The sequence below is a fragment of the Hyaena hyaena genome, unplaced genomic scaffold, assembly GCF_003009895.1.
Source record: "Hyaena hyaena isolate Hyena2069 unplaced genomic scaffold, ASM300989v1 scaffold_315, whole genome shotgun sequence".
NCBI classification, from domain to species: domain Eukaryota; kingdom Metazoa; phylum Chordata; class Mammalia; order Carnivora; family Hyaenidae; genus Hyaena; species Hyaena hyaena.
In genome coordinates, this window is record NW_024080948.1 from 532763 (window position 1) to 558270 (window position 25508).

Genomic DNA, 25508 nt, shown 5'->3' on the forward strand with positions numbered 1-25508 from the left:
GAAGAGGATGGATTGGGTTGGACAGGATGAGAATTCATGAAATTAAGGAAATAATAACAGTAATCATAGTTATGATATTTATTAAGTGCCATGTTCTATACTGAGCACTTTCCAACATGTTATTTAATCTTCACAGCCATTTGAGATGAATACTATTATTCTATTTTGCAGATGAGGAAACTGATACTCAGTGAGATTAAATGTCTTGCCTAAGATGACATGGTTTATATGTGGTCCCCACAGCGCAGACACCTAGACTACAGAGACCCATTCCTCTCCCATTTATCCCTCCCCCTCAACTCTACCCCACTCCTGCCACACCACCACCATTACTTCTCTCTCCAAGTGTCCTTTCTGGAACCACATCAAAAATTCTTAAAATGATGGTAAATATTTAGATTCCAGAGACTCCCATCCTAGCCTATACTCATGATCTCTAGAGTGTAATCTGGGGATCTGCTTTTAAACATCCCAGCACACACTCAAGTTTGGACTACCTGTCCTATGCATAGGTATGGGGCCCCAGAAGGGTTGATTGGAAGAGGAATCTGAGAAGTGTTGGGGGTCCGGGGAGAGATCTGATGTCCCAGGAGAGACATCCAAGGAGGTGTCTCAAAGTGAAGAACAGTCTGAGGATGAAGCATAGGGTGGGACTGAAGGTGCGTGTGAAGGCGGAGTCTCTTGAAAGAGGGGTCTGGGGTCGGGGGAGGAGTCTGGGGTCTGAGAAGGATTCTAGCTCAAACTGAAAGGAGGAAGGGTTTGGCCCCAGGGCTGCGTAAGGTGTCCCAAACCTCTCTGGTCGCGCTTACAGCGCGCTTCTCCCCCTCCATCCCCCGCGTGCTCTTCAAGATCCACCCTCTAGGCTCCCCATCCACACCCACACTGCCCACTTGCATGCAGGTCGACTACAGGCTGACAGAGCTAGGTGGAGGAGGGGTGTGCAGTCAGACCTCGATTGCCCGCGGGGGTTGTGGTGAGGCGCCCCCTCCTGGCTGCCCTAGAGCTCAGGCCCCGCCCTCGCCCGCCCCCCTCGCCCCCGCCGAACCACTTCCGGCAGTCGCTGCGCTGCTGGGGGGCGCGGGCGAGGATGGCGGCGGAGAACGAGGCTAGTCAGGAGAGCGCCCTGGGCGCTTACTCGCCCGTGGACTACATGAGCATCACCAGCTTCCCGAGGCTGCCGGAGGACGAGCCGGCGCCCGCGGCCCCTCTGAGGGGCCGCAAGGACGAGGACGCCTTCCTGGGAGACCCCGATACCGGTGAGGCCCGCTGGCCGGGTCCCTGCCCCCTGGGGACGTCCCCGGTCCTCCTTCATCTGCGCGGAGCATCACCTCCAGTCTCCATCTCCCTAATTCATCCCCTTCCTCCTGGACCTCTCCCTTCTCCCTGTCTCTGTTAGTTATCTAGTGAGGTTGGAGATGCATTTTTGCTTTGGAGGCTTAGGATGCGACAAGGAAGAATGATGCTAGGGACTGCAGTAGCAGGGATTGGGGTTACCTCTTGGGAAGAACCAACTAATAAGGAAGGAATGTTGGAGGGAGGATGCTAAGAAACAGCCGTGATCACCCAGAAGAGGCCGTTCTCTAGTCACAGAGAACAGACTGCAGCAGGATCGGTAGAGGCTAGGTCTTGGGAAGAACTTCCCCACAGCTAAGGATTGTGGGAAGGAGAGACCTTAGGGAGAAGCTGAGAATCTCTTCATGTCCCGGGAGGGGGAAAGAGGGTATGATTCCCGTCTGTTTGTGAGAGCTAAGTATTGGGAGACAGGGGGATGGACCGCATGACCTCTCAGAGTCCTTGGAGACCAGAGTGCCTTCTCTGCCCTGTGGACTACCTCACCCCTCCCGGAGCCATGGATCAGGCCAGGATGTTAGTAAGGTACCCTGCCCCCTAGGAAGCAGGCTCCAGAATTTTACTGTGTTCTTGGCCCTCTGCAGGGACTGCAAGGGGCCAGAGTAGGGAGGGGGGAGACCTGAGGGCCATTAGGTCTCTGAGCATTTCTTCCCTAGGGCTCTCCCTCCTATCCATGTGGCCCAGCTCTATCTTCCTCTCCATTCTTCATCCTCCATCCTCCATCCTTCTTTCCTCCAACGTCACTTCCTGGCATTAGAGCATCCTTCTGCTTAACTCTCTCTTCCTCTCAGGGCCTGCACTTGAGCCCTCTCCCTTACGAGCCTGGCAGATCCTGCTTCCCTGACCCAGCCTTCTCCAGCCCGGCCCTTCTGTAGCTATTCCCAGCCTGACAGCCCCAAACTCTTTCCCGCTCCACAAGTTCCCAGTCATCTGGCCTTTACTAGCAGCCCCTGCCAATCTAACTAGACTGTACCCTACCTGGAGGGAGGAGTAGGGAAGGCAGAGGAGGACATCACATGTCCAAGCTGCAGATCAAAACTTCTTTTACAGAAGGAGTAACCCTGGTATCAGGAGGTAACAGGGAGAGTAATGGGAAGTTGTGTCCTAGTGGATTGCAGCCTGAAACCCTGTCCTTTATTCAGGGGTCAAGAGTGCCATTCTGACCCCAGCACTGCCTTGATTCTGTATGACAATGGGCAGCCCTTCCCTGGCCTGGGTCTTAGTTTCCTCTTCTAGCTCAACTGGGAATGCCTATCTCTCTTAACCCAGAGATTGGAAAAACCCTGACATGTTTTCTCCTGGCTCCCTATAAATGTCTTAGCATTTATCAAACCTGTGATTATTCGACCAGTCATGTGATTACTCCATGTTTGTAAGCCCTATGAGGATGGGACTGTGATTGTTTTGTTCACCATCCTTTCTCCACCGTCCATCACAGTGCTAAGCACTCAATAAGAATTGTTGAATGAATAAATGAATAAAAGAGATCTCAGGATGAACAACTAGCAGGGGAGGGAGTACCTTGGGGAGTTAATATAGATTCTTCCCTCAGCTATACAAAAATCCAACAGAGACCTTTGTCACCTGAATTTCTGGGAATCTGTACCTTATGTCACACTTGTACACTAAAGTTCCAAGGACTCTTACCATCATACCTATGTAGTCATTTCAATGCTATGTCTTGGAGCACTACTTCTAGGCCCCGAGGCTTCTTTGGCCAGCTGGACTAGCCTGTTAGCTAACATGATCTCCTATGTTCTTAACCTGGTAGTGCCACTTACTGGCACTGCCCCATCCTCTTATCCAGGATTTTGGTTGTGCCCAGCTAGCCTCTAGCCTGTCACTCCCCGGAACCAAGTGCCAGGTACCCTACAACTGACCCTGTAGAAAATAGAGCTAAATGGTAACCACTCCAAGGTTGGGGAAATTCTTGACTCTCTCCTGAGCTCCAGGCCCATGTGTTCCTCTCTGTCACAGGCATCTGCCTCTAGATGTCCTGCAAGTGCTTTACTTTCAGTATGATCTATGTTGAATTTATCATCTCTTTGCCATACCTGCCGTTCCCGCAATGTGATTCTCAATTAGTGACACTGCCATTCATCCAGTCCCCACGGTAGAAGCCCAGGAGCTACCCATGATTTCTTTCCTTCCTCTTACTTCCAAATGGTGTTCAGATGCTCTCTTGTCCTCCTAAGTATCTTGCAGATTCCATCTCATCATCCTGCTACCACACTGTAGACTAAGCCAAAATCCTGTCTTACTTGTATTACCCATAGGCTTCTAGCTACTATCTGCCTCCCAACCCCAAACCACTTAGTACCCTGAACTTCTGGTCATGTCATTCCTTGGTTCAAAAATCTTTAATGATTCTTCCCTTAAGGAATAAGCAAGCCAGGGATGACCTATGTTTCTAGCCAAGATCTGTTTCCTGAGCTCTAGACTTGCCAGCTCAACTCTGTTCAGGATTCTTTTGTCATACACTCAGCCAAAATGGAGCTAATCTTAAAAGAGAATTTTATTTGGTAGCATAACTGAAAAATTCAGGGATATGGGGCATCAGACATAGCTGGATCACGGCACCTAAAAAGGAATTGGCTTTCATCTTTTGCTTTGTCTTACTTTTCATGGGCTTCATCTTCAGAGTCCCCTTTCATATTGTGGGGTAACATGCCCCCCAGCAGCAACAGGTTTATTATGCTTACTATCTTAGCAATCTAGGCAGAAAGAAAGCCTTCCCCTTTCCCAATGGTTCCAGCAATAGAACAAAGTTTTAGTCTCATTGAGCTGGTGCTGGTCACATGCCTGTCCCTGAAACTGTTACTGTATAGAGGTACCTGTTCTGATGGGCTAGGCCTAGGTCACATACTCACTCTGGTCAGGAATGAGAAAATGAGGAAGGAGAGAGAGGAGATGGTATTTTCTAAAAGAGAATTGAATGGAAATGACAGCTAAGCAGATAAAAATCAGATGCCTACTAGGCCAGTTGCCTCCAGACAGCCGCTAATGTCCTACAAATTCAGAATCACCAAAATTAAACTCCATCTTTCTCCCAAAAGGCTTGTGCCTTCTGATTCCAAACTAACCTTTCCCCAGTATCCTGCGGTTGCTCTTACATATCAGTTAAATCGATGGTTTTATTGCCCTAGTGCTTACACAGTAGGGTATTCAGTAAATATTTTTGTTGAATAAATGAATAACTTAATGATTGGTGGAATAAAAAGTCTTACATAGATCCAACTCTAATGAAACTCTTCACCTCCTGGTCCCTCATAGCTGATTGGAGAAAACAGTTTAAGGACAAGTATCAACTAGAATTAGCTTATAAGGTTGGCTTTTTGAGTGTGAAAATGACTCCTGCCTTGTGGAGCAATGGAAAGGAGGTTTTGAGTTATTCCTGCTTCTGCTATTTATTCATTTTATGACCTTAAGTGGGCAACATCATCTTTTCCAGTCCCAAGTTTCTTCATCTGCAAAATGGAGAGAGTAGGCCTATCTCATAGTTATGGGAATGTTTCAGTGAGGGAATGTATATAAAGTGCTTGGAATATAGTCAGCATCAATAAATATAAATTCAAAACCATTTCCTGCACTTCTTTTGAAACCTCCAGGGACCAAGGAGAGTTCTGTGCCCACAGTAGGTATTTAACATCTGTTTATTGAATGAATTCCAGTTTTATTTAAAGACTATGTGGTGCTAGTGCTGTGGAGTAGAGGCAAGCATGATCAGCTAAGGGAGGCTTCCAAAGGCAAGTTTCTTTTTTTAAATAAAAAAGGTAAAACAAATTACATGTTTATGGTAAAAAAAAAAAAAGTAAAGAATAGTAAAAATTTTCTTCTCTATTCCTAACTGCCCACAATTTTTTCTTTTTATTTAAAAATATATAGGGGCACCTGGGTGATTCAGTTAGTTGAGCATCCAACTCTTTTTTTTTTTTTAATGTTTTTTATTTATTTCTGAGAGAGAGAGAGACAGACAGACAGACAGACAGCATGAGCAGGGAAGGGTCAGAGAGAGAGGGAGACACAGAATCTGAAACAGGCTCCAGGCTCTGAGGTAGCTGTCAGCCCAGAGCCCGATGTGGGGCTCAAACCCACGAACTGTGAGATCATGACCTGAGCTGAAGTCGGATGCTTAACCGACTGAGCCACCCAGGGGCCCCCAGCATCCAACTCTTGATTTCAGCTCAGGTCATGATCCCAGGGTCTTGGGATCAAACCCCAAACTGGGCTTCTTGCCGAGCATGGAGCCTACTTATCTCTCTCTCTCTCTCTCTCTCTCTCTCTTCCTTTGTCTCTCTCTCTCCAGCTCACGGGTGTGTGTGCTCTCTCTCTCGCTCTAAAAGAAAAAAAATTTTCAGGCTCTATGCTGACAGCACAGACCCTGCTTGGGATTCTTTCTTTCCTTTTCTCTCACCCCCTGCCCCGCATGCTCTCTATGTCTTTCTCAAATAAATAAAAATAAACTTTAAAAGAAAAATATTTTAGGGGCGCCTGGGTGGCTTAGTCAGTTAAGCGTCCGACTTTCGCTTAGGTCATGATCTCGCGGTTCGTGGGTTCAAGCCCCATGTCGGGCTCTGTGCTGACTGCCAGCTCAGAGCCTGGAGCCTGCTTCAGTCTGTGACTCCCTCTCTCTCTGACCCTCCCCTGCTCACGCTGTCTCTCTCTCTCCTAGAAATAAATAAAACATTAAAAAAAAAATTTAAAAAAAAAAGAAAAGAAAAATATTTTAATTAAAAAACAACAATAACAATATATGTATTGATTTAGGGGTGCCTGGCTGGCTCCGTCAGTGGAGCATGTGACTCTTGATCTCAAGGTTGTATGAGTCCCACGTTGGGTGTGGAGATTACTTAAAAAATAAAATCTTAAAAAAATATTTATATGTATTGATTAGAAAATATATATATGTAATAAAAATTTCAAACAAATTCTCCCACCCCGTCTCATTCCTTCCTTCAGTATCTTTCCCCAGAAGTAACCACTATACATGTTTTCTAAAAACTATCTATATATGTATGTGGTTTCATTTTTATAAAGAAGAGTGCAGATTTTGAAGGACCTTGAATGCCAGCAAAGAGCTTGGATTTTCATCATGTTGGCACTGATGAACCATGATAGTATTTTAAACAGGAAAATATAACACTCAATTTTCAATATTATCCCACAGATTTTTAAAGGGGTTATCCTCTTCGTATATAGTAGGAGGTGCTCAAAAAATATTTATTGAATGAATTAACTTCTTAAAACACATTGTACATACAGCCAAGGGTATTAAGGTCAAGGCATCAGTTCCTTTCTTAACTGTTCAGAAACACCCAGGACCTTTAGGCTATTTAGAGAACAGATTTCAAGGCTAACATAACCCAGAGGAGGAAAATTGTGGGATGGAAGAGGGCCTCAGCCCTGGTGGAAAAGGGATAGAAGTAACTAGAAGGTGCCTTGTAGAATCATCTCAAGGAATCCTTATATCCATTTTGGCCAGTAGGGATTAGCTTCATTATTAGGATCAGAAAAGTGAGGCTTGTGGCTTGAAGTGACTTGCTCATAGTCAGCCAGCAAGTAGTAGCTTGCTCCACTCTTACTGTCCTCAGATTCATTCTCCAGATAGCAGCCAGAGGAATCTTTTTAAAACACAAAACAGATGGCTCCAGGTTCTTGCTTAAAACTCTGCAATGGCCTCCTGTGGTTCTTAGGAGTAAATACAAGCCCACAAGACCCAGTGCACCTGGCCTAGCCTCCACCATACCACTCCTTCCTCTTGCTCACCATGTCAGAGCCACTCAGGCCTTGGTTATTTTTTTTCTAACATACCAAGCTTATTCTACCTTAGGGCCTTTGTGGCCTGCTGCTCCTTCTTTCTGGAACACTCTACACACTTATCCTTTGCTCTACATATGATGGCTAACTCCTTCTTATCCTTTAGTTCTCATCTTAAAAGTCACCTCCACTGAGAGGCCTTGCCTGATTTCCCCAGCTAAGCAACCCAGAAGGCACACCATTATTCTCATCATGTCATCCTTCATAGCACTTGCCACAAGTTGTGATGATATATTCTTTCGTTTACTTGTTTATTTTCTTTTCTCCCACTGGCCTGTGAACTCCATGAGGGCAGAAACTGTCTATTCCTTTTCCCTATATCTAGCAGAGGGCCAGACCCATCGCAGGCCCTCCATATTTGTTGAATGAGTGAATGGATAAGCCAAGCAAGGTTGGAAGCCAGGGCCTGCCTGTCCATTCAGTTTATGTAGCTACCTCCTTGCACAGAAGGCTGGCCCCAGCTGGGGCAGGATCTGGTTTCCAGGGAGGACACAAACCTCTTGCACTCCAGGAAGTATTCTTTGCACTGGGTCCTGGGTCCTGGGTCCCAGGTCTCTAGGTGGATTATGGGTCTCAGGAAGTTTCACCTAGGGGCTAGACATCCAGCCTCCTGCTGCCTACCTGGGGGTCCTTGTCTTTCCAGCCAGGACGACGATTCCCCCTTCAGGGGTGTATTGGGGAGACGCTAAAGGGTGAGCAGTGCCGTCTAGTGGGGTTTGCTTGACAGGGGCGGGGAGAGGGGCACACAGAATAGCTCCGCCTGGAGGGCGGGCAGGGCCGGGTAAGAAGTGCCCAGACCTACCCGGCTGCCGCCCCGCAGACCCGGACTCCTTCCTGAAGTCTGCGCGGCTGCAGCGGCTGCCTTCCACGTCGTCGGAGATGGGCAGCCAGGACGGGTCGCCGCTGCGGGAGACACGCAAGGACCCGTTCTCCGCGGCAGCGGCTGAGTGCTCCTGCCGCCAAGACGGGCTCACGGTCATCGTCACGGCCTGCCTCACTTTTGCCACGGGTGTCACTGTGGCGCTCGTCATGCAGATTTACTTCGGGGACCCTCAGGTGAAGGGGTTGGGGGAGGGGCAGAGGGAGGGAACCGAAGAGGAGGGAGTGGGGAAGTGCATGAGGAGACCGTGGGCATTGCGGAATGGCTGAGTGAAGGAGGAGGCCAGCAAATGGAAAGGGGAGAGGACAGTGACATGGGAGAGGAAGGTCCCAAAGGGAGGGACTCAAGGTATGAGGAGGACAGAACCAGGAAGGCACCTGATCAGGTGAGAGGCACTGGAGGCAATGGGAAGAGTCATAGGGGACAAGAAGGCAGGCCTCCCACCCCCAGCCCCTGAGGAGGTTCTGGGGTTGGTGGAGGTGCCTTAAGGGGACAGGGGTCTCCTACTGCCCCCACCTAGACCTCTTTCCCTTCCCAGATCTTTCACCAGGGTGCGGTGGTGACTGATGCTGCCCATTGCACATCACTGGGCATCGAGGTGCTCAGTAAACAGGGATCTTCCGTGGATGCCGCTGTGGCAGCAGCCCTGTGTTTGGGGATCGTGGCTCCACACAGTTCTGGCCTGGGCGGGTAAGGAGCTCACAGTTGTGGAAGTTGGGGTCCCCAAGCCTACTTCTGTGTCTTGGTCTGTAGGCCTGGGGGAAGAGGGTGGGGGAGGGGGTGTTGAGTTTCACTAGAGGGGCAGCTGGGTCCCAACTCCTTGCATTTTGCCTTTCTACATCCAATTTTACCCCCTTCTTACATGGAGTCAGAAGAGGTATTTTCAGAAGGGTTTTGTTTTGTTTTTGTTTTGTTTTGCTTTGTTTTAACTGGAAAAAGGCTTTTGTAAACTATAAGGTGCACTAGTTGGGGTATACTGTCACTAATTAACACAAGGGTACTTTAATTTTTGGGTTTACAAATCCTCAAAACAAATCCCTATGAGCATGATGAAAGCTATGGACCCTCTATCTTCCAAAAATATACCCCAGGCTGAGAACTCTTAAAGTTTATTTATTTATTTTGAGAGAGAGAGAGAAAGAGAGTAGGGAGGGGCAGAGAGAGAAGGAGAGGGAGAGAATCCCAAACTGTCTCCCCCTCTGTCAGGGCAAACTGATGTGGGGCTTGAACCTACGAAGTGTGAAGTCATGACCTGACCGGAAATTAAGTCTGAAGCTTAACCACCTGAGCCACCCAAGTGCCCCCAGGCTAAGAATTCTTAAAACAGAGATTACAAACTGGCAGCCCATGGGCCATACCAGCACACAGACAAGTTTGGTTTCTACACTTAAATTTTAATATTTAATGTTTATTTATTTATTTTGAGAGGTGGGGAAGGGGCAGAGAGAGGGAGAGAGAAAATCCCATGCAGGCACAGAGCCCAACATGGGTCTGGAACCCAAAAACTGAGAGATCATGACCTGAGCCAAAGGGTCGGATACTCAACTGACTGAGCTACTAAAGCGCCTCCCACACTTAAGTTTTTAAAATTTGTTTGCTATTGTTAAAAAGTTGAGAATTTTCATAAAACTCCAGATTTCCAACATCTCTTGAACAATAAGGAGCCCTGGTAACACAGGGCCCACATTCCCACATGGCTACAATTATCTGGAGCTAAATAGCATGATGGGGCTTATGAGTCTACTCGGCCATAATGCCTACCACTCCCTATTGTTTATCTGTCCTGCTTTCTTTATTATGTTACTTGGCTGCAGGCCAACATCTCAGATGCAACTTCCATCTCAGATGGAAACAAGTCACAGAAAGGTGACAAGCTGACAAAGTCCGCATCTTGGCTCCTGCAAGACCAGCCCTGCAGGCCCCACCAAAGAAATTCCTATTATGGTTGTATACAGAGTGTCCTTACATAATTTAGTCCTGGGAGAGGGGGCTGAGGCATATACCATGGAGGCAGGTGCAGGAAGCTGGCAGGGGTCCAGCTATGGTCTGGGGTGGGGGCAGGGGGTAGAACATCTTGCTCTTCCAGTCTCTGGGTTTTCCCTAATCAGGGATTAAAGTCTCCGGTAACAGGCTAGAAGAGGTCCATGGTCTCTGCATCCCCAACCCCCTTGATTTCACTCCCCACCCTCTTAACAGAGGCTGAGTCTCTGAATCCCTGCTGGGGAGAGAGCTCAGACATCTGACTCCAGATGACAGATTTAACCTACAGCCATCACCATTGGGGGTTGAAGGGTGGCCGGTTAATTGTTTAGAGGGGTAGCATCTTATCAACCTCCCCCTTCTATGCCTCTCCCAGTGGCGGCGTGATGCTGGTACATGACATCCGACGAAATGAGAGCCACCTAATTGATTTCCGGGAGTCTGCACCAGGGGCCCTCAGGGAAGAGGCCCTGCAGAGATCCTGGGAAACCAAGGTGGGGATGCTGGTGAGAAGAGGGGGGGGGGGGCGTCTCCCTTCACTGCCCTTCTGCTAACCCAAACATTACTTTGCTGAGTAATTATAGTGGAAATGAGGAAGAGTTAAGCAAGATGCTCTAAAAGCTATGAGAAAGAGAGGCAGCTCCCAAAATAAAGTAATGAACCAAATGATCTGGATGGTTGATAACAGGCAATATACAACACCTTACTTCTCTGGCAACCTCACCTATCTGGAAACCTGAGGAGCCTGAGTTCCCGCACTATAACTCATACTTCCCATTCTAAGCTTGATGGCTGTAACTTTCCCAGCCCATGACCTATTGGAAGATTAAAGAGGAACTGCTAAAGGCAAACCCACTATCCACTGAGATCAAAGGAGGAAATAGAAAAATTTGGAACAATAGTTATTTGGTACAGTGATAAAAGCCAAACACATGCCTGAGTTATCACAGCTGAGTAATGGTGGTATGATAATGAAAAGGTTAAATGAAAGTCCCTTGTCCATTATTTTAAAGGGTAAGAGTAGATATAATCCAATGTAGACAGGTTTCTATCTAAATTGGTTATGTCTTGGCTCTTAAGAAGTTTTACTTAATTTATAAATCCCTGCAACTATGATAGATAAAGGAAGCCTTTCTGCATTTGCTGATAGTAAGTCAGGGAAATGGGAGGGATGCCTGCTGGGGAGAGCTTGTCCCTCCTCTGGGATACTTGGCCTGTGTCTTTCCCCTGTGCCAGCCCCCATCCCTGGCTTGGGGCTCTGCGGAGTTCAGCCCAGCCCCCCCGCTTCCAGTGACCTGGTCTCCTCTCTCCCTCGCCTGCCCGCCTCACTCAGCCTGGGCTCTTGGTGGGGGTCCCCGGAATGGTGAAGGGGCTACATGAAGCTCACCAGCTCTATGGCAGGTAAAAACCCTCCCTCTGGGGACCAGGGCCCCCTGCCTGCATCTCTCCTTGGGTGGCCTTCTCCTTCCTTGGATTCTTTCCTTCCCAACTCCCCCTCCTAATATCCCCTTCCCTTGCCAGGACTCTCCTTCCCAGGAACCCCCTTTCCCCCAGGACCCCTCCTCCTCCTCCCCCCAGGACCTCCTCCACCCCCTGCTCTCCGGCCCCCCCAGGCTGCCATGGTCCCAAGTCCTGGCCTTCGCAGCAGCTGTGGCCCAAGATGGCTTCAACGTGACTCATGATCTAGGTCAGTGGGGACTGAGGGTGGGGGGAAAGTCATGAGTTTGATGGGAAGGGGAGAGGGAACCTCTGAGATTTGGGGCCCAAGCCAAAAAGCACCTCTCTCCCAGTTTGCAACTCTGGCTCCCTCCCCACCATCCTACCCTCACAGGGAGGCAGCCTCAAATGAGGGGATCTGGGAAGAGCCCATGTACACCCCCCACTTTCCTCATAACAGGCTCCTGGGGAGCCAGAACTCTTACGACCAGCCAGTTAGCCACCTCACCTATGGTGCATCTCAGCCCCCACCCACCCTCCTTTCTCTGCTTGCAGCCCGTGCCCTGGCTGAACAGCCTCCACCCAATGCATCTGAGCGTTTCCGTGAGACATTCCTGCCTTTGGGCCACCCGCCACTACCTGGCTCACTGCTGCGTCGGCCTGACCTGGCCACAGTGCTGGATGTGCTGGGCACCTCTGGCCCCGCCGCCTTCTACGCAGGAGGCAACCTTACACTGGAGATGGTGGCTGAGGTGAGCATGTGGGGAGCTCCCCTTACCCTGAAGGACCCTACTGCAGGATATACTTCCCCTTCCTTCCTTCTCTATCTTTCTTTCTATATATATTTACTGGGGATTCCATTTACTTGAGATTGTAGAATAGACAAAAACAATCTGTGGTGGTAGAAATCAAATAAGTGGTTGTTTGGGGTGAGAGCAGTTTACTGGGATGCAGCACAAAGAACTCGCTGGGATGATGGAACTGTTCTGTCTTGACTGAAAGAGGTGCGCTCAGGCCTCCCAGGGCTGGTGCCATCCCATAGTCTTGTCCTGTCTCTCCCAGGCCTGGTGGAGACCCAGGATCAGCCTCAGCTTCCTTGAGCCCACAAGCTCACCCTGCTCTTGGGTTTTCTAGGGACTGAGGGAAACCCCTCCTTCACTGATGACTATCAGGACTAGAGATATTGACACAGGGCTTGCCAACCAACCCCAGAGATTCTTAGTCTGAGGCAGTAATGGGTTCTAAGAACTGTTGTCAGTAGTTCAAAATTCCTAATTGAAAATTACTTTCAAGATAAGGATACACACACCAACTCTGTGATTCTCTCATCCGTACCCTTGGACTCATTATATGTATCTAGTTCTGCCTTACAGTTATAGGAATTGAATAAGTGTGTCATTAATTCTACATTCACAGAGTGCCTGTTCCATGCCATACCCTGTGCTGGGCACTGAGGTATGGCTATGTGATAGATGCCCATCTCAAATGGACTTAACTGGGAAGTCCAGCAGACTACTGGCTTTAGGTCTGCTGGGCCCACAGCTCTATCCACACTATCAGGCCTTGGTCTGTCTGTCTGTTTTTCTGTTATGACTCTACTTTCTTCTGTTTGAGTTCATTCTCTGTCAGATCCTTTCCACAGTTACTCCTCACCAGCTATCCTTCCAGCAAGCCATCCCAGGGAAAGAGCCCTTCTCATTCCAAAAGTTACAGCAAAAACCTCCAGGTTGTATCTCATTGGCCTGTCATAGGTCTCATGATGATTCCCAAACTAGTCACTGGCACGGAAAAGGAATGCTCTGATTAGCTGGACCTGGATCTACTGGAGAAGGGGATGAAAGAGACTCTTAACAAAGACCATCAGAGCTTCAGAGCTTTAAAAGAAAAAAAAACACACCAAAGTTGAGTTTATAAATTTGACCAACAAAGGAACACATATGATGTGTGTTTAGTTTAATGTGTAGAACTTCATTGTGTAGAAATTCAATGTGTAGTTAACCAAGGGTGGATTAGAAGTCAAGAGTTTCAAGTACTAAAAAGTACAGCGAGAGCAAGAGAAGAGGGAGAGAGAGAGAGAGAATTCCTAGTGGTTATGCTAATTTAGGAATGAAAATTACCATGCTGGAAAGGATGGAATGAGCCCATGGATTTTTTGGTTCATTGGTCAATAGAGTGCTTGGTTGCATCCATTGAGGGTCATTCCTACTAGAATCATCCAGAGTTCATGGCTTTGGAGTGACTTTAGTTAATTGTAGTGAAATGCAGAATTCAGTTTTGATATCTTATAGGCAAATTCTGCTTTAAGTAGAAAATATTCCTTTTTTAAAAAGTAATCTCTACACCCAATGTGGGGCTCGAATTCAGGACCCCAAGATCAAGAGTTTCAGGCTTTACCAACAGAGCTATCCAGGTGCCCCAGAAAATGCTCCTTTTATGTAGGCAGAGAGGGTAGTATGTGCAAGTCCACGGAGTCATGAGTTCAGGAACTATATTTCACTCAGGTAGCTGTACAGAGCTCACTGCGGAATAGCAGGACATGAGGGGAGCATTGGACAGGGGCCATGTCACAAAGGACCTTGAATGTCAATCTAAGGAGGTCATTCATAGAATGTCTGGTACATAGCAGGTGCTCAGTGTTAGTGCTTTTCCCCCTTTCTTTTCCCTAGGGTCCCAAGGGCTAATGGGGTCCCTAAGGGCCATGATGGAAATTGCAGAAGGCACAAAAGTTATAAACATCTGATCTGTCTTTGATTCCAAACATATACCATAGGACAAGTCCACATGCTTATACTGTGGTGTGTGACTTGTACTGTGGTGTGCGACTCACAGATGTGATGGGGTCATTCTCTCCCCTCTAGGCTCAGCATGCAGGTGGTGTCATAACTGAGGAGGACTTCAGCAACTACAGTGCCCTCGTGGAGAATCCTGTGTGTGGTGTATACAGAGGTGACCTCTCTCCCAACTCTCAGGGTCCCTGCTCAGGAGAAGCCTCCCAGTCCATGGCCACCTCCTTTTGGCCTAGAGATTCCTTCCCATTTTACAGGAGAGAAACTGAGGCAGTGAGTTGCCTGGCCAGCCAACTGTTGAAGGAAGCCAGAGCCAGCTCACCTTCTGAAATAGTCATGGGGTCAGTTACCCCAAGTATTTAGGATATGGGGAGGGAGGTCTGGTCAAAGGCTCAGGCCTGGAAGTTGGGATTCTGGCCATAAGTTTTCTTGATTTGGGCTCTGTGTTGCCTCAGGCCCACTCTTACTGCCATGTACTTCCTAAGAAGAATTCATAAGACCAGAGTCCACGTAGCTTCATATTGAGCAAACCTTTGAAGACAATTATAAACCTGTCCCCTCATTGTGTCAAAAGGAAACTGAGGCCCAGGGACAGAATGGAACTTAACCTGCCAAACTCAAAACCAGAGGAACCCAGAAAGCCAAGCCTATGACGTGGGTGCAATCCATGTTTGTTGAATCCACAGTGGTGGGTTCCTGGGTCCCTCAGAAGGTTCTGAAGTTCTCTCCCCTTTAGGAGATTGAGATCACCCTGAACCAGGAGAGGTTACCTCTGAATTCAGGTTTCCAGGCCTCAATTTCTAGCCTGATTCTTCTACCAGAGGTGGTGGTGTATGAAGACCTGGGTTTGAGTACCAGCTCTCCCATTCACCCTGAACAAGTCACTTCCCACTGTGAGCTGTGGTTTCCTCCTTAAAATGGAAATAATAATAGTGCCTACCTCGTGAGGTGCCCATGAAAATTCGATGAGGTGATGTCAGAAGTTGCCCTGATCAGAATGGATGCTGAATATTTATTTGATTTTACATATCCCCTCCCCAGCCTGGGTTCTCTTTTCAATGCCAGTACCTTGAGCTTGTCTCTTATTAACTTGGACCAGCTGCCTCTCTGTGCCTCAGTTTCCTCACCTGTCAAATGAGGATGATAACATTACCCATTGTGAGGATTAAGTGACTTAATCAGTTAATGTTACATGTCAGGTATTATCATTATTCCTTTGATGTCCAAACATCTAATAACAGGGGCCTCAAATAGGAAGAGGAGGTTGCTGCTCCCAAGAAGTTTTAGGGGTGGGACCACGATGGGCCCTGAATAGTATCCTGGTCTGTGGGAGGAGCTAATAGGAGACCTGTGGTGGACCAGGACTCTGGGCATCTGGACACCTGTCCCTGCTCTGCCTGCAGTGTGCCTCTGGGCAGACTACATTTCTCCTGAGCCTTAGTTTCCTTGTGCAGAAGAGGAAACTGAAGACCAGTGTTCTGAGTTGGAGTCCTGGCCCTGCCCTTGACTTGCCATGTGAACTTGTGTGGGTCCCTTTGCCTCTCAAAGCTTTGCCTGTCAGCACAGTTTCCCTGTCTGATGAGGAGTTCAGTGCAGTGGCCTCAGCCTATGTGATAGGATGTGGAGATGCCTTGACCCCTCCCCTGCCATCTAGTCATTTCCATTTTTTTTCCAGGCCACCTGGTTCTCAGCCCCCCACCCCCGCATACAGGGCCTGCTCTCATCAGTGCTCTCAACATCCTCGAAGGCTTCAATCTCACCACCCTGGTGTCCCGGGAGCAGGCTCTTCACTGGGTGGCAGAGGCAAGGCCGACCCCTCCACCCTGCCCTGGGTCTTGGTACACTGGGAGTAGGGGGATGGGGTACTACCGTGGGGCCAGACTAAATCACCTCCAGGTTTTCTCACATGAGGATCATTAGTGTGAGTCCTGGGAGGACGCTGGCAGCCTCTTCCACACCCCTATTATATTTTCAGACCCTGAAGATCGCGTTAGCCCTGGCCAGCAGACTAGGAGATCCTGTCTACGATTCTACCATCACTGAGAGCATGGATGACATGCTCAGGTGGGTCCCAGGGCAGGACCCTCAGGGCTGCAGAAGTGGTGGTGGATGTGAGGAAAGGATCAGATGAAAAGCAGCTGGTAGAGCAGGATGACCTGGAGTCCCAAGTCCATCTCAGCTCAGCTCTAAGTCATAGTGTGACACTGGTTGCCTCACCCTGTACCTACCTCAGTTTCCTCAACTGTCAATGAGTTGGCCCTCAAAACTTTTTGACCCTAGCAGGGCACTTATGTAGGCCCATCTGTGCCCCCTTTGGAGTGGAAAAAGAAAGCCTAATAACAATGAAAAGTTTCCAATTACTGGAGGTGATGGGAATTTTTACATTATACATTATACATTAGAACATACATTATGCTGTAATAATGTTGTAAGACTATGGGCCCTGGTCAGACTGACTCAGTTCAGATCCCAGCTTCGACAGTCACTAGCTGAGCAGGACTGGACAAATTTAAATTCTGTAAGTCTGCAGACACGTGGGGAAAAAAAAAAAAAATAATAAAATAAATAAATAAATAAATTCTGTAAGTCTGTTTCCACAAGAGGGTCTGACAATAATGGTGCCAACCACATGAGGTTGTGGTATAGACTAAATAAGGTCATACATGCAAAGCACTGAATACATTGGCACATAATAAGTATTCAACAAATATTAGTAGTAACTAGCAATAGGGGTGGGTGAGAATGGTTACTACGTAACCAGCAGCTCTGCCTGACCAAAAGGCTAGCTAAGGAAAAAATCAGAAACCAAAAATATACTTAACATGAATTTGTATTATTACTCAAACAACTCTATGAATTAAGTTGGAGACAATGAAACCAAATGAACAGCTTTAAAAAGCAAAAAGAGCAGCAACTAAAAACAAGGTGAAGTCTAAAAAGTCTTCACAAGGGTGAAGTCTAAAACCAAAGCCTCTCTGCCCTCACAATCCACCTGAAACAAAGCCCTCTGCTTTATGGTTGAAAGCTGAATGAAAATCTTCAGTAATCCTTGGTAACTTCTCATCCTCTAATCAACTAGAATAACCAAACCAACAGTTATTAAGTAAGAAAGTTATTAAGTTATTAAGTAAGAAACCCTCTGTCAAACTTTAAAAAGTCTGGAGAATTGCATGTTGTGTTCAATTTAGCTCTGACACACACACACACACACACACACACACACACACACACACCTATTTTAAATTCATTCAAGTAATTTCATTCAATAAATACTTATTAAGGGCTTATGTGCCAAGTCTTCTCCTACAAAATTCTAATAGTAATTAAAGATCTCTGTATATAAAACCCTCCTCTGACTGAACTCTTAATAAAACTTCAATTCTAAACTAAAAATAATTAGGTTAAATAAATTCTGTTTGTTCATGCAAAACAAATATTATGTGAGCATCCACTATGCCCCAGGTACTTTCAAGGAAGGGATTAAGTGAGTAAATGAAGTCAAGTAACTAAAAGACTCTTGATTTAAGCAAGTAAATAAAAGTTGGCTCTAGAAGGGACTCTGAATGACACCTAAATAAATTCAGTCAGCCCAATAACACTTTCCTGGATATTTCCCATACACTCAGAATAAGAGATTCTGCTCTCATAGACCTAATAGTCCAGTGGGGGAGGCAGACATCACAAAGTGGTAGGTGGGGTGTAAATGAGAGCCTGCTGTGTATTCATCTCCTACCCCTTGTCTTTTCAGCAAGGTGGAAGCCGCCTACCTCCGGGGCCACATCAATGATTCCCAGGCAGCTCCTGCTCCACTCCTGCCTGTCTATGAGCTGGACGGGGCTCCCACGGCTGCCCAGGTGCTGATCATGGGCCCTGATGACTTTATCGTGGCCATGGTCAGGTATGCCAGCTCAGATTCAGAACCTGGCACTGGGGATTGTCTGGGTCAGGAAGAGTTGGGGGCTTGATGGGGGAGAGAGTGGCCTCAGGGCTCACCTGGCCCCAACCTCCACCCCCAGCTCCCTGAACCGGCCCTTTGGCAGTGGCCTCATCACTCCCTCCGGGATCCTGCTCAACAGCCAGATGTTAGACTTCTCCTGGCCCAACAGGACTGCTAACCACTCTGCTCCCAGCCTGGTAGGACCTTGATTCCCTACTCCCCTGGGAACCTTGAAGCTAGGTAGAAGGTGTAGTAGAATGGCTGCCACTCCCTCCCTACTTTAGGAACTTAAAGTATAAAGAAAAGGAACCTAAAACAAGGTGTTCCACTTCATTCCCAGCCCAAGTCTGGGGCTTGGAGCCTCATGGGCCTGAAGAAACCTCATCCCATTCTGCCCCTGTTTCACTATGTGACCTAGAGGAAGTCTTGACCCCTCTCTTGGCCTCAGTTTCTTCATCTGTACAATAAGGATATTAGCCCCCATTTGATGCTTTGGCACTTTTCAGCACAATGGTCTACGATTGTGTGATGCTAAGCTGATGGGACTCAGCCCTCTGGTTGGTCAAAAGAGGAAGGAGATAGGAAAGATGGTCTAGTTGGAGGCCAGTACTCTTACACCCTACGAGCTGGGGCCCTGGCAGTATGAAGACAGATAGAGATGACTAGGGTGGAAATTATCCTGTTCTTCTTGGCCATCTTTCTTGACTTGGTCCCCTCCCTTGCCACCCATGGTAGCTCCATAGCAACTCAGTGGGGCCACAGTCCACCCTAGTTACCCAGGAACCCTGCCCATTTCACAGACAGCAAACTGTGGCCTGGGAAGGGACCAGTCTCCCATGAAAACTTGCCCCACCTGTTATCCCCCTGTGGTCTCGGTCCTCTGACACAGGAGAATTCGGTGCAGCCAGGGAAGCGACCACTGTCTTTCCTGCTGCCCACTGTGGTCCGGCCGGCAGAGGGGCTCTGTGGGACCTACCTCGCACTGGGGGCCAATGGAGCTGCCCGAGGCCTCAGCGGCCTGACCCAGGTGAGGTTTCCTCCATGGTAGGCCCTTTGTGGTTAGCAGCTAAGCTGTAGTCTGGACTGTAGGTGGCCTTCATGTCTCTGTCTTGTTTTCATCCCCAGCTCAGCAAACATCGGGCAAGTCTGCTTTGTTATAAGCTCATCATGGGGACATAGGCTATGCTGAGTTACTTAGCCAAAATGGAGCCCTAAATTTCCATCTTCCATATTGGATGGAAAATCATGGGCCATTGGAACTGAAAGGTGATATAGCATCTAGGCTACCTAGGTTCTGTCAACCTCAAGTTCCATGATGCCTCTATTCAGTATCTGAATAGACAAGCAACCCTCTTTAGGGTCTGATTTTGAAAGGAAGGGCCTACACTTCTCCAAAATGTCTCGCAACAGTTACACAGATGTTCTGAGCACCTGATATATGTGCCAGGCACATACCTTGGTAGGTGGTGAGTTAACTAGCCTGAGCTTTGGAAGCAGACAGCTCTGGCCCCAGCCCAAGTGCTACCAATTTCTAACTGTGTGATTTTGGGAATTCACTTAATCTCTCTGAACCTCAGTCTCCTCATCTGTAAAATGAAGATAATAACAAGAGCTAACATTTATAGAATTCTTACTAAGTGCCATGAGTGGGGTTACGTGTGTGAATTCTTTTAGCCTTCTCAACTTTGGAAAGAATCTTTATTTCTACTTTGTATATGAGGAAACTTAAGACTCAGAGAGGTTAAGAAGTTAGGTCCAGTTTACTAAGAATGGGCAGGCAGTTTGGTTTGAGAGCCTACCCACACTCTTAACCACTAAGCTAAAAGTACCCCCCATTGTGCCCTAGACCATCCCCAGCTATTAACCCTGTCCTTGACAGGGAAAAGGAAAGAGAGCCCTAGGCTGGATTATAGGAGACTGACTGCTAGTGGTACCTCTTCCTTGGAGCTCTCTAAACTCTGGAGTGATTTACTTTCCCTTTCTGGCTCTTGGTTTCCCCTCTTTGAAATGGAGATGGCCATCACAGGCCTGCCTCTCTTCTGGGGCTGTTCACTAGTGTAAGGTTTCTAAAGAGTAAGAAGTCTAGCCCAGGAGCGAGACTGGGGAGTCCTGAATCTCCATCTCTGGGGCAGCCCTGACTTCTACCTCTTGGCTGCCCACAGGTTTTGCTGAATGTCCTGACCTTGAACCGGAACCTGAGCGACAGCCTGGCCCATGGCCGTCTGCATCCAGACTTGCAGTCTAACCTCCTGCAGGTGGACAGTGAGTGCAGAGCAGAGATCCCCATGGGGTGGACAAAGGGTTAGGTGGAGAAGGGGGCTCCTCCCAAGGGTTCCCCTGCCTATACCAGCACAACTCCCTACCAGTGAAAGGTTGGTTTCTTCCAATGAACTCCTTTGAAACAGTGAAAGATCTGGGGATTGGAACCAGTTCTGTCATTTCTGGGCTGTGTAGCCTTGGGAAATTCATGTCTTCACTCTGAGCCTCAGTTTTCTCATTTGTAAAATAAGATACAGTTGTTCAGTCTGCAAACTATTCATTCAGTAGTTTGTATTGAATACCTACCGTGTGCCACGTATTATCCTAGGTACTGAGGATATGGCATTTACAGGCAGACAGGAAAAGAAATAAAGAAATATGAGAAAGCAAAATACATGCTCTGTGGACTGACTATAGGGCTTATGTGATGACTCGAGAAGGCTTCTCTTGGGTGACATGTAAGCCCAATATCTGAAGAGTAAGAAGGAGCCCACCATGCAAAGAACGGGCAGGTTTTGTAGGCCAAAGGAACAGATGCAATTCATGACAGGAATGGGCTCAGCATGTTTTAGGAGTAGAAAGGAGACTGGGGTGAGTGCAAGTGACATGAGATCAGAGAGGAAAGCAGAGGCCACATCATGGACCTTACAGGTTATGGTTAGAAAACGGACTTCCTTTAAAAATGACTGGGGCTTAATTGTAGACACAGATTAATCTTGCGTTTTTTGTTATTGTTGTTGTTTTTTGTTTTTAAAATTTTTTAATGTTTATTTTTGAAGGAGAGAGAGAGAGAGAGCAACTGAGCTTGAGTAGGGGAGGGGCTGAGAGACAGGGAGACACAGAATCTGAAGCAGGGTCCAAGCTCTGAGCTGTTAGCACAGAGCTTGACATGGGGCTCAAACCCATGAACTGTGAGATCCTGACCTGAGCTGAAGTTGGACACTCAACCTACTGAGTTACCCAGGTACCCAGACACAGCCTAAGTTTGTAAGTGGGGAAGTATGTGCAGGTTTGAGGTGTTTTTATTACAACAGACAATGTATTATACAAATACAAAAGGGATAGAGCATTGAATGAGACATGGTCCTTGCCTGCTCGGTATTATTATCCCCATTTTATAGATAAAGGCACTGAGGCCCCCAGAGGTTATAAAGTAGTCAAAGATCAAATAGTAAGTGGCAGAACTGAGATTAGAATAGATATCTGGCTGATACCAAAAACTTAGTTCTTTACTGCCTGTCTCCTAGCATGAAGCACTTTAGAAGCCAAAGACCCAATCCTCAGCAGTCACACCCTGTGGTTTGGCTGGTGACACTCTGGATCCCAGATGATGATAATGAGGCTATCCCAACCAATAACTTCTGGTGTCTTTTGAATGTGAGGCTGTACGCTAAGTTATTTGGGTGTGGAGGGGTTTGGTTCATCCTACCTGCCCTTAAGGAGCTCATGGTCTATGACAGGAACATGAGGAGTAGGCTTGGCCAAAGGAAAGTTCATCTACTGGGGTTCCTGGGAGGCTTTATGGAGGAGGTAACAACTAACCGGGCATTGGAGTATGAGCAGGAATTTGGCATGTGGGGATAAAGAACCTTCTGGACAAATGGGCAAAAGCCAAAAAGAATGGTTCAGAGAACAGCCAGGAGGCCTGCTGGACTAGAGATATTATTTCCTAAACTTAAGAATTTATCCAGCACCTTCTTGAATTTTGCCATATTTGCATACCATCTAAACTGTTATTTACGTATGTGTATCTATACATGGGCTTCCTTTTCAATGTAAGTGTATTTTAAAGGTAAATCTCATATCATAATCACAAATGGAAGAAATAGCATCATTTGCCATAAATAAAAGGTAAGTAGCTATAAAAAGTCAACTGTTTTTAGATTTTAGGTGGATATTGTTGCCCCAGAAGTCTCTGGGGCCTGCTCTATCTGTAAAGGAGATTAAAAATGTCAGAAGCCAGGGGTGCCTGTGTGGCTCGGTCAGTTAAGTGTCTGACTTCAGTTCAGCTCATGATCTCATGGTTCATGGGTTCAAGCTCCACATCGGGCTCTGTGCTGACAGCTCAGAGCCTGGAACCTGCTTCAGAGTCTGTGTCTCCCTCTCTCTCTGCCCCTTCCCCACTTGCACTCTATCTGTCTGTCTCAAAAATAAACATTGAAAATTTTTTTTAAAAAAGAAAGAAATGTTAGAGGCCAGACTGAAACTTAGTCCTTGCCATTATCCAAAGGATTGAAAGGGACCCATAAAGGAAATACATTTCTGACTCAGTGATTCAATGCTATTCAGTATTGTATCTTTACCTCAAGAACTACCCTAGATAATCCCATTTGAGGAAATAAGAAAACCATATCTTTGTTGAGGAGCAGTAGGAAGTGAGGTTACAGGGCTTATCATGGAGGTCCATTTAAGAAGCATGGATTGAATAGAGGTGGAATAGACCTGATATGTTTTATGGAGGGGAAGTGGATTGAAGGGGGGAGAATTTAAATTGGAGAAACAGAAGCAACTAGGATAATGGGCCAGGCAAGAGACAGTGAGGACCTGAACTTATATAAAAGGGTAGGGATTTCTTCATTTATCCAGTAAATATTTGTTTAACATTTGCTATGTCCTCACCCAGTTCTAGGCACTGAGGATCAATAATGAACAAGACAACATCCTTGCCTTCGAGCAGCTTATAATCTAATGGAGAGAGACATAGTAAACAAACAAACAGGTAGCAAGAAGTACTTTGAAAGAAAATAAAGGAAGGTAAAGATGGCAGGGCTGCTATTTTAGATAGTGGTCAGGGAAGTTCTCCTTGAAGATTGGAATGAAGTAAGGAAGCCAGTCTCATGACTATCTTGGTGGAGAGCATTCTAAACAAACAAAACATCAAGTGCAAAGCCCTGAGGTAGGAGCATGTTTGGCTTGCCTGAGGGACAGCAAGGAGGCTAAAGCAGAGGTAAGCAAGGGAGAGAGTAGAAGGAAGTGAGGACAGGAGTTTAGAGAGGTAGTGAGGTCCCAGGTGCCTTAGAGCCCTTGGTAAGGACTTTGGGTTTTATTCTAAGAGTCATCTAAGCTATTGGGAAGTTTTGAGAAGGGGAGGTGAGTGGTCTGACTAATGGTTTAAAAGGATTCCTTTTGCCTGTATGAAAGCAGGACTGGAACCAGAAAGACCAGTCAGTGGGATATGTAGTAATGGTTGCATCCTGGCTATCCTGGCAAGTAATGATGGCAGTTTGGCCTAGGCAGGTGGAAATGAAGAGCCCAAAGTCCTTTTTGCAATATTAAGAATGACTGTGTGTTATTGATCATGTACTATATGCAAGGTTCTAAGCTCTGTGCTCTCTGTGTATTATCTCTTTTAATCCCCACAACAACTTCACATGTTGTTCTCATATAATCCCTATTTTATGAATGAGGAGGCTGAGGCTCAGAGAGGTAAAGCAATTTGCCCAAGGTCATGCAGCTCCTCAGTGGGGCATCCAGGATCATGACTCAGGTCTGACCACAGGACTCCTGAGCCAGTGCTCTGAACACTCTGAATGTGTGTATGTTGGGGGATGGTTTTCAGGTGAGTTCACAGAGGAAGAGATTGAGTTCCTGGAAGCCAGGGGTCACCATGTGGAGAAGGTAGATGTCTTATCCTGGGTCCATGGCAGCCGGAGAACCAACAACTTCATCATTGGTGTGAAGGACCCTCGGAGCCCAGATGCAGCTGGAGCCACCATCCTGTAGAGCAGCAGGGTGGGGCGGGGGTCTCTGCTCCCCCCCTTTGCATGTTCCTAGAGTCCCTCCTTCTCCCAGGTTTGGTCTCAGGGGGACCCCAAGGATGCCCCAGATCATGGGCCAGAGGGGATGCTTAACAAACCCTATCCCAGAGTAACTGGAAAACTCTCTATCCAGAGGCCTGTGGTGGTGGTGGTGATGGTACTGGTGGTGGTGGTGGTGGCGGCGGTGGTGGTGAGTGTCAGTGTCCACAACCAGGAAGACAGGGCCTTGAGGAGTCAGACTATCTGCCTCCTTTCCCTCAGCCATGCTGGCCCTGAGCTTAGAGATGTGCTTGCAAACCCTTCTCAAGGGTCCTCACAACCCCAACATCTCCAGTCTGGCCTGACCTGGACCTTGTCTTCCAGCTTCCTTCCCCTGTCCCCAGCCTCATTTCTTAAGTGACTAGGCTTTTTAAATGGACCATCCTGGGGAGAGGGTGCTCCTCTCTTCCTCCCACCAAGTTGAGGTGGGGCCTTGCATCTGGGGGGCCCCAAGTTGTGGGTAGGGGTGGGGGTGGGGACCAGCTCAGGGGCTTCCATTTGCAAAGGGGAATTAAAGAAAGACTATTGCTTAACCCATGGCTCTGGATTGATTTATATTTGGCTATTTGGGGAGTGGGAGAAAGTGAAGTGGTACAAAAGCAGCCACAGCAATTTGTTTACTATTTGTTTCTTAAATTAGATATTTTGGGTATTTCCTTCATATCTTGGTTAAGATATGAAGTTTCCTGATTTAAAAACTTACTATAGGGATGCCTGGCTGGCTCAGTTGGTAAAGCATGTGACTCAATCTCAAGGTCACAAGTTTGAGCCCCATGTCAGGCCTAGAGCCTACTTAAAAATAAATAAATAAGTGTTTTTTAAGTGAAAACAAAAATACTACAAAGTTACAGTAATCAAAACAGTGTGGTACTGACATGAGGCTGAACATATCAATGGAATAGAACTGAAAGTCTAGAAATAAACCTATGTATCTATGATCAATTGATTCTTTTAATGTTTATTTTTTGTATTTTAGAGAAAGAGAGAGAATGAGTGGGGAAGGAGCCAGAGGGAAAGAGAGAGAGAAATAAATAGGGCTCATGCTCAGTGCAGAGCCTGATGTGCTCTTGATCCCCAGACCCTGGGATATAACCTGAGCTGAAATCAAGAGTTGGATGCTCAACTGACTGAGCCACTCAGTGCCCCTATGAGCAATTAAATTTTTGACAAGGGTGCCAAGATCATTCAATGGAGAACAAATAGTCTTTTCAACAAACAATGCTAGTACAATTGAATATCCACCTACAAAAGAATGAAGTTTGACT

The 25508-nt window shown here is 47.1% G+C and overlaps 1 protein-coding gene across 3 annotated transcripts; it reads left to right on the forward strand.

The window, feature by feature from the left end:
- Positions 1 to 1042: 1042 nt before the first annotated feature.
- Positions 1043 to 24776, forward strand: GGT7 (gamma-glutamyltransferase 7). Of its 3 annotated transcripts, none has more exons than XM_039248716.1 (15): positions 1043 to 1256; positions 7988 to 8223; positions 8586 to 8737; positions 10404 to 10521; positions 11361 to 11428; positions 11641 to 11714; positions 12020 to 12216; positions 14323 to 14410; positions 15926 to 16053; positions 16226 to 16314; positions 17999 to 18148; positions 18267 to 18384; positions 19077 to 19214; positions 20350 to 20442; positions 24006 to 24154. In XM_039248716.1, exons 1-15 carry the CDS (start codon positions 1088 to 1090, stop codon positions 24066 to 24068), a joined length of 1881 nt encoding a protein of 626 aa, XP_039104647.1. In that variant the 5' UTR covers positions 1043 to 1087; the 3' UTR covers positions 24069 to 24154. The 3 variants fall into 3 exon arrangements, with proteins under 3 accessions (XP_039104647.1, XP_039104646.1, XP_039104645.1); XM_039248714.1 differs by having other exon boundaries at positions 1044 to 1256; positions 20350 to 20449; positions 24006 to 24776; XM_039248715.1 differs by lacking the exon at positions 11361 to 11428 and having other exon boundaries at positions 11606 to 11714; positions 20350 to 20449; positions 24006 to 24776.
- Positions 24777 to 25508: the final 732 nt, after the last annotated feature.